Here is a 9,445-nt window from a genome sequence, read left to right on the forward strand (position 1 = left end):
CTATTAAGACTTTCTTTAATAACTTCTATCAATACATCACAATATGTAAGGTTATCCATTTTCAAACTGCTTAGAATTATGGCTTTTTCTCCAATAATCCGATCTTATACTTTTGGTCTTACATCTGGACTATTCTGTTCTACATGAGTCGATGCGTCATAATTTTGCTCGTCAATAACCGCTGACTCTTCCGCAACGACAATCTTATCAACACTATCCCATCCCGATGGCGCATTTACACTACACGCAACGGATCCATCTCATTTCGCCGTTCAAGACCTGATGAATAGGAATTTTCATTGTTTTCTGTTTCATCAGAAATCAGAATCATTTATTCAACGTAATTATCATGGATAAACTTGTTGAAGGTCAATGTAACATTTTTGAATTTACGTCATTTCGCAAGGTGTTATGGCTGAGGAGAAGAAATGACAAGAAACTGCAACAGCAACACATCTTTTAAAAACCAATGAGGATATACATTACAAGTTATTTAATAACTAGAGGAACACATTCAATACCAGACATTTTTATCATTTAGGTAGTCATTAATCTTATAATAAGCTTTTTTACATAAAGTAAGCTTCACGTGAGCTTTAAATTTATTTTCTGACAAATTTAAAATATTATCTGGTATTTTATTGTAAAAACGTATACATAACCCCAAAAAAGATGAATTTAATTTACTTAATCTAGAATTTTGAATAGCAATTTTATGTTTATTTCTTGTATTGTAAGTATGCCTTTCACAGTTTCTCGGAAGGAGAGATAAGTTTTTACGTACATACATAATGTTTTCATATATATATTGACTTGCGACCGTCAGTATATTTATTTCTTTAAACAGCTCCCTCAAAGAGTCCCGACAACGCAGCTTATAAATAGCGCGAACTGCTCTTTTTTGAATGATGAAAATAGTTTCTACATCAGCGGCTCGACCCCACAGCAAAATACCGTAAGACATTATGCTGTGGAAGTAGCTGAAGTAGACAAGTCTAGCAGTGGGTACATCTGTGAGTTGTCGGATCCTTCTGACGGCATATGCTGCTGAACTTAGCTTGCCCGCTAGTGATACAATATGTGGGCCCCATTGAAGTTTTGAATCTACAGTAATTCCTAAGAAAACTGTGTGTTCAACAAAATCTAGTTTCTCATCGTTAATTTTAATGTTATTATTTACTTTCTTTACGTTTGGTAGAACAAATTTAAGACACTTCGTTTTCTTAGCATTTAGAACTAGGTTATTTACTGTAAACCAACTTAGAACCTGCGACACAGCGCTGTTTGCTTCGTCAAATTCCTCTAACTTTCTGTCGATTTTAAATATAAGAGAAGTGTCATCCGCGAACAGCACAATGTCAGCTTGGTTCTGTACTACATAAGGTAAATCATTTATGTACACTAAAAAAAGAAACGGACCCAAAATGGATCCTTGAGGAACTCCCATTTGAACATGAGAGCCCGAAGAAGTTGTACTATTGATTTGTACCTTTTGTATCCTACCACCTAGATATGAATTTAACAAACTGAGAGCTCCATTATTTAGTCCATAGTGCCTCAATTTCAAAAGCAAGGTCTCGTGATCCACGCAGTCGAACGCCTTAGACAAGTCACAGAATACTCCTACGGCATTCTGCGACTTCTCCCTAGCATCGAAAATGTGTCGAACAAATGTCACACTCGCGTCTGTTGTAGACCGACCCTTAGTAAAAAACCAAACTGTCAATAAAAAATGTCTCTAAAAATAATTCTATGTCCAATTCTTTGCCAGAGAAGCCTTGAATATTTTGGTGAACTAGTTTTAATATTCCAAGCTTCTCTTTTGTCTTATTGTCTAGTTTAAAGATGAAGTACCATTCGTGGTACATGGCTGACTACCGTCAATAAAAGGTTTTGTACTGTAGAAGACAGTACAGTCAATAAGTTTACTGCCTGGTCTGGCAGAAATGTCTGTAATATAAAAAACTAGTACTGAACATATAATTTTTTTAAAGTACTTAGATAGATATATTCTATCTGTCGTTATTAAACAATTTTGAAGAATCTTATTCAAATCTAAATAAATAATATTACTGTGATGACAGGTTCTGTTGTAAAGGTGTTGGTTGAGAGAAAATATATAATTATTTTCCTCACTAGCTAATGAATTTGAGTATGGAAACGAACAAATAATTAAGTTTCCACACTCAACAGTCATTAGCGACCTATGATACTTAGTTAACTGCTGTTTTGTGAGCCCTGTACTATTGCCTACTAAAAGAATAACGGTAGTGTTCGCATCATATTTACACTGGAATAGTTTTGTGATGATTTGTGAATATGACGCGCCAGGCATGCACACATTAATAATGTCATGATCAAAAGAGTTTTTTAAAAGTGGTCCTAAACCTATGCCTATATCGTCCGAGAACACAACAGTCTTTTTCGTTAGACGCGGGACAAAGTCTTTCTGGGGCGCGACGTTGTCCGGCAATGCGGTCGCGACCTTTCCGGGCCCTCGCAGCGCCCCACCTGGCGGCGCAGCGGGCGGGGGCGCCGCAGGCGCTTGCGCCGCGGAAGGCGGCACTGCCGCTGACGCCCCGCGCCTCGAGGCTCCGCGGACTCTGACCCTCCGCGGCTCGGCTCCCGGCGGCACATCACCGGCCGGCGCGACACTCGGCAGCGCGGCACACGGCGGCTCGTTGTTGGGCGGTGCGGTGTCGCACATCACTGCGGACAGCGGCGCACCGTCGGGGAGCACGACACCGCGTTTCGCAGCTCTTCGCGGTGTGGCCCTTGCCGGCGCAGCACTAGGCAACGCGGCAATAGGCGGCGCGGCTCTGCGTGTCGCAACCCTACGCGATGTGGCCCTTGCCGGCGCAGCACTAGGCGACGCGGCACTGGGCGGCGCGGCTCTGCGTGTCGCAGCCCTACGCGATGCAGTCCTGGCCGGCGCAGCAATAGGCGACGCGGCGATGGGCGGTGCGGCTCTGCGTGTCGCAGCCCTACGCGATGCAGCCCTGGCAATCAACTTGTATAAACCTGGAACGTTGTCACCTCTCCACCAAGATTATGACGCAGCCATTTTTCTGTTTCGTCAATTTAGTAAAGACTTAATGGTTTGAAAAAAGAGACGTCGAGTGGCTGCAGCTTATGAATTGTGTGGGCTGGAAATGAGAGTAAAACCACGCCATGTCTTCTTGCATAGTATATAGATCAAAATTCTTAGTGTGACTTGCGTGAGCAACTTCGTTCAGTCGAGCGCCAACGCGCTTTCGCACGCGCTCTCGTGTCGCCTTCACTCAGATGGTCCAAGAATGCCCAATAACATCGAATAAGTAGGATTTGAATTAATGAAATCGTTAAGTAACTATAATACTCACCGGTATAGCTTGAGTCGTCCTCGGATTTCACATCACACACACAAACGTTGGAGTCTAAATTTTTTCGTGTTTGAATGACAATACACAACCCAGCGCAACCCATTTTTAAAGTGTCTTTGTTCAGAGGACATCATCAATATAAAATGTGGATTCAATTTGTTGTGAACATTCGTTCGGAAAACAAGGTTACGCAATGCAGCTGGCTCTTGAAATAGGTAGTGTGTTGGTGGATGGATTTTGTGTCAGTTTTATGATGTAGAAATAATTGGATTCTTATTATTAACTTATCAATGAATGAACTTTAATCTATGAACAATTTAATGTACTAAACAAACAAAAATAAATTCTTGACAACTTATCGATTAATCAGATTGACCCTTACGAACAATCTCTTAACCAATTAGTATACTAACAAAACAATAACAATTATTTTAACCAACTTATCGACTAAACATTCTGTATCGTTATTGTCATCCTGCTCAATCTCATTTGTATTATCTGTAATAGAGTTTTTACATATATTCCTATGAAAATATGAGATCGTTCTTGACGTCGTCCGGCACATTCCTCCCGCCGTATGTTGACGGTGCGGGAGTTTACGTCGACATACTCCTCCGTCTGTGGTGCGGGCGGCGTCCCTCTGCTCCCTCTTCTAGCTCCCACGCGCATGGAGGGTGGCATTTGCGCGCCTCTGCTCCAAACTTTTTGTGGTAGTAGCAGACTGTCGCGTCGGAAGTGAAGTAGTCCCGAGAGTATGGAGAGCCTCGAAGTTGGCTCGCTCTCAGGTAGATGATCTCCCTCTCCAGTTGTTCTATTTTCCGTTGGAGATCGCGTAGAAAATTCGTCGATTCGGTTTGCGTTGCGCGGGAGCGGACGTGTGAGCCGAGGTAGCGGCGCGGCGGCGGGGGGGCGGAGCAAAGTCGGACGGCCTCCTCTGTAGTTCTTTTGGCCGCTTCGATTGTTCTCCCCAACGTCTTCATGTTCTGTTCCACCACTCGCGCCGCCTCTTCGAAGGTTGTATCTGGCTCCATGTTGTATTTTTGCTGGAGCAGTTACTTGTTGAGTTTTTTGTGAGTAGAGAGAGATGTTACTCGTGCCGTGGCTGAGCGAGTTGTGTGCCGGCTCGGCGCCATTTTTTTCTTATATAGAGAATTATCGGTTCGCGATTGGTGGGGGTTGCGGGGAGTAGAGAACCAATAATTTCTTGACGGGTCTTCTAAGTGTTCCCCCCCTCGTCTTGACATCGACGACTCGTACTATGTTGTCCGTTCCAGGGTAGGTAGCGGTGATTATTCCGCGGGGCCACACGTTTCGTGGCAGCGTGTTGTCAGTAATGAGCACGATGTCACCCATTTTGACCGTTCCTGTGCCGTGTGGCTCCCGCCGGTTTTGGAGCTCGGGGAGGTACTCTCGCATCCAACGAGTCCAGAATAGGTCGGCGAGTCGTTGAGAGGCTCTCCACTGGGTTCTGTTGGATAAGTCGCTGTCGTCGAAAGTGCCCGGCGGGCCCTCGCGGGCAGTGCCGCCGAGCAAAAAATGGTTCGGAGTGAGTGCTTCTGGGTCCGCGGGGTCCACGGAGACGTGTGTGAGTGGACGGCAGTTGACCGTGTATTCCACTTCGGCGAGTAGGGTGTGTAGGACCTCTTCGGACGGGCTCGTTCGTTCTAGTACGGTGTATAGAGCCGTTTTTACGCTCCGTATGAGGCGTTCCCATGCCCCGCCCATGAAGGGGGCGGCGGGGGGTATGAAACGCCAGCTGATCTTTCTGTGTGTGGCTTCTTCTTCTGTTGCTCTGTCTATAGTTTTACGAAGCTCCTTGTGGGCGCCTTGTAGGTTTGTCCCATTGTCGGACCAAATTTCTGTGGGGCACCCACGGCGCGCGATCATGCGTCGTAGTGCCATAATCGCTGAATCTGTTGTTAGTGAGGCGGCGATTTCTAAGTGTATGGCGCGTGTTGTGAGGCACGTGAACAGTGCGACGTACCTCTTCTGTGTCCCTCTGCCCACTGTGACCGTGAGGGGGCCGAAGTAATCAAGAATCACATTAAAGTCAAATATGAATAACAATCACATTTTAGATCTCTAAATAATATGCTAATCTCTCCTATTTTACACAAAAAATATAATGTAGATTTAAGCAGGCAATTATACAATTTAGAAAAATATAATTAAGTCAGTTACTTCAAAAACTGCAAAAACAATATTTAAAAAAAAAACTTAGGCACTGTACATCACCGTTTTCTAAATAACCCAACAGCTTGTTATATTTGCGATCGAAAACAATATCTTTTTGCTTGCGATTTCTTTTGACATTCGTAAATAAACTGTTACGTATATGACGATCCCAATATTGGCTTTCTTTTTTTAATTTGTGGATTAACATGTATAAGTTAGGATTTTTGGGTATGCGAGCATTGACACGGTGATGCCATGCTTCTAAAGCGTTAGTTGTCCTATGCTTTTGATTTGCACAGCTCAGAATCGATGGTGACATTCTAGGGTTCCATGTTTTTTCATAGTAATTTTGAAATCGGTTCATTTGTGGGGTTTCTGTTGCACGATTTAAAATATAGTTCCAGGCCGTTGGGATGTGGTTTGCTGGAACTAATGCTATAATGGAGCACATTCGAGCAATATTTCGTCCTTCTTTTGAAGCTAGCAGTTTGATGCTTTAAGCTTTTTCCAAATAGCGGCATTATAGTGACGATAAGGCCGGTCACATACATTCGGAATTCCGTTTCGGAATTTCGATTCGAAATACTGTTTCGGGATTCCGTTAGGCCGATCACATACATTCGGAATTCCGTTTCGGAATTTCGATTCATAATATCGAACGCATTAAATCCATACAACATCTATGAATCAACCACATACTTACAGTTTTTTTCCGTTCGAAATTTAATCTGATTGGGAATTCCGTATGATGGCCTATGCATGGCCCAGTAACGGCGACGTATTTTTTTTTCCTTGATAGGTATAGCAACAGTGCTATCGCGATAATAAAATCGTCGTCCATAATGCCAAATGTCTGAACTCAAGTTCTAGCGTCGCTCAACTGAGCCTTGTTATTCCGAACGGAAACAAACGTATGTGTGTGATATATTAACGGAATCCCGAAACAGTATTTCGAATCGAAATTCCGAAACGGAATTCCGAATGTATGTGACCGGCCTTAATATATCGTATTGACGTATTGGAGACGACGGAGGAACTTGAAAGCTGTTGAAGGATGTCGAAGTCGAAGTGTCGGGATTTAAATTTCGAAATTGTGTGGTAGCCCGAGAATATGGAGATTCGCGATGATCTTGAATTCTTCGTACTAATAACGGAGACGGAGCTTGAGAGTAATTAGCGGGGGATGGTGAAGGGATAGAGATATAGGACAGGCTAGGGTTAGAATTACTACATGATGAGGAAGGGCGAGAATATGAAGATTCACTATTACTGATTCGTTTGACTAATTGCAGCATTTCAATCTTAAAATCGAATTTCTGATTTGGCGACATTTTTGACATATATCCACGAAAGCTTAATAAAAATTTTATATCGTCGTTTTCTATAGGAGCTTTTGTGGCAGGTGGCTGTGGTACACGTCGTTCTAGAATATTAAGAATTTGCTGAGGTATATCCTTTTTTGTAGATTTTTTGGTGGCTTCTGCATTCAAAATTATATTCTCATCATGCTGCAGAGAAGCCTCCGGGTTTGGACTTTGATATAATGAACTTGTTTCCAAGTCGTCGGGCTCGTTGTTCGTTTGCTGTGTATCTAAATTATTGTCGTCATTATCAGTATAGTTCCCTTGTGTCCTGAATGAAAAAAAATAACTGTATATACTGCAAGATAATATTGATAATACAGTAAGAAAACAATTTTTTTTTCAAAAAGTGGATCTTCTTGAAAAAGTTAGTTCAATTCTCATCTAAATCATGTATACATAATAAAATTCGTATAGGTACTTACTGCCTTCGTTGGAGGGTAGGATTCAAAAACTCAAGGAAGGATGCATATGCATATGCCTTTTTCACAGCCTTTGCTCCAGATCCTGATGGTGTGTTATTTATTCTCTGCTGGTTTTTTTTTTCTATAATAATCGCGTATATAAGTCCATTTTTTCTTGAGATTGTTACCTAAAATGAAAACGCACATAATAATATACCAATAAAATATCACATTAATCAAAATTATTGTTTTAAATTCCTTGCCACGGGTAAAAATTTCGAAGAGCTCTCTTTTGATTTTCATATGGGCAGTTCAACTATATCTGCCTTAGTACAAGAGACATGTGAAGTTATCTGGGATACTCTCCAACCTCTCGAAATGAAACCACCGTCATCCAGTCAACGTTGGAAGGAGATTGCCGTCAATTTTTACAAACGTACCAAATTTCCGAATTGCATTGGAGCGTGTGACGGAAAACATATACGTTTGATTTCACTATTGCATAGTGGTTCTTTGTATTGTAACTATAAAAAATACAACTCAATAGTATTAATGGCCATAGTTGATGCTGACTATTGTTTTACTGCAATCAACGTGGGATCATACGGTAAAGAAAGCGATAGCAGTATCTTTAAAAACTGGACATTCGCTAAGAAACTTAGAGAGAACCGCTTGAACTTACCAGAAGATCAACCATTACCAGGTGTGATGCGGTGGGTAGCGGTTCGAAATGAAAGGCCCAAGTGCAGATTAAATACTGAATTTATTTGAATAAATGCACCCTATTTATAATGGGTTGTATGACTAACATTTTAATGATAAATTTATATTGGGTTACAATGTTATGTTAAGGATCAAGTTTAAGGTATCTTATAACTAATCTCATTATCCGTAAATGGTCATAGAATATGGTCATATAATATTTCTTTCCTCTTGTTACGATCAAAACAAACCTTATATGGTATACACGTGTACCGTCTCTTCTTTCTTTGTTTTTCTTATATATCTACCTACTCCTACACCACATCTTCATCCTTTGGGAAAAAAAAATAATAATTAAAGTATATTATTATTATTTTTGTTTACACAAAATACAGCTTTGTCCTATTCTTGTGCACAATATTTTCTTTGTTATCTTCTTTTATTTTTACATTTTCACCCATATCACTAATGACTGTGAATGGTCCTAGGTAAATTTTACCCAACTTATTTTCATTTTTAACCAATATTAAATCTCCTGGTTCATATTTTATTGCGTTTAACCTTTTATCATGAACTGTTTTTCTTTTTTCCTTTGATTTTATTAAATTTTCTCTAGCTTCTAATTGTGATTTCTGTAATCTGTACTTTAATTCTATTGGATAATTATCATAGTTATAAATTGGGTCAACTTTACTCATAAGATTGTTTGGTATATTACATAGTTTTCCAAATACTAGTTCAAATGGTGTAAATTTTGTTTCACTGTGTACAGTAGTATTACATGCAAAACACCAGTATGGTATCCATGAGCTCCACATTTGATAATGATTATCTGTCTGGATTCTTAGGAAAGCTCCTAAGGATTTATGTGAGTTTTCTAAAGATCCTATACTTTCATGATGGTATGCAGTTGCTTGAATTTGGTTTACATGTAATAGTTTACAAACATCTTTCATGATTACTGAAATGAATTCTGTACCTCTATCAGTTGCTATTTCGCAAGGTATACCGTATCGTAAAATAAAATTGTCAACAAATGATCGTGCTACAGTTTCGGCTTCCTTGTTTGGAATTGGGTAAGCTTCGACATATTTAGTTAGTTCACATTGTAGAGTCAAAATGTATACATATCCACTTGCATCTTTATTAAAAGGTCCTACTATGTCTAAATAAACTTTTTCAAATGCCGTAGATGCTGTAGTTGTGATACACATTGGCTGTTTGATATTCTCATGATATTTTTGTATTTGACATTTTTCACACTTCTTTACAAATTTCGCTATATCATTATCCATGTTTGTCCAATAATAATGTCTCTTAATATTGTTCGTCATTCGCCTAATACCTGCATGGCCACTGCTAGGTAAAATATGAAAATCATTCAGTATAACTTTCTGGTCATCTGTATTATCTACTTTTTTTAACACCTTGTATAATACAC

General features: G+C 40.3%; 1 protein-coding gene across 1 annotated transcript; it reads right to left on the reverse strand.

Annotated features, from left to right (window-relative positions):
- Positions 1 to 6,427: 6,427 nt before the first annotated feature.
- LOC126376788 (uncharacterized) lies at positions 6,428 to 8,027 on the reverse strand. Its single transcript, XM_050024334.1, has 3 exons — positions 7,985 to 8,027; positions 7,324 to 7,490; positions 6,428 to 7,169 (listed from the first exon to the last, which is right to left on the reverse strand). Exons 1-3 carry the CDS (start codon positions 7,997 to 7,999, stop codon positions 6,428 to 6,430), a joined length of 924 nt encoding a protein of 307 aa, XP_049880291.1. The 5' UTR covers positions 8,000 to 8,027.
- Positions 8,028 to 9,445: the final 1,418 nt, after the last annotated feature.

The sequence above is a fragment of the Pectinophora gossypiella genome, chromosome 21 (genome assembly GCF_024362695.1).
Source record: "Pectinophora gossypiella chromosome 21, ilPecGoss1.1, whole genome shotgun sequence".
NCBI classification, from domain to species: domain Eukaryota; kingdom Metazoa; phylum Arthropoda; class Insecta; order Lepidoptera; family Gelechiidae; genus Pectinophora; species Pectinophora gossypiella.

Excerpts from the sequence above, each read along its gene's own strand:
- LOC126376788 (XM_050024334.1), bottom strand. Across the intron at positions 7,170-7,323 it reads CCTACCCTCCAACGAAGGCA|GACACAAGGGAACTATACTG; the intron begins GTAAGTACCTAT and ends TTTTTCATTCAG.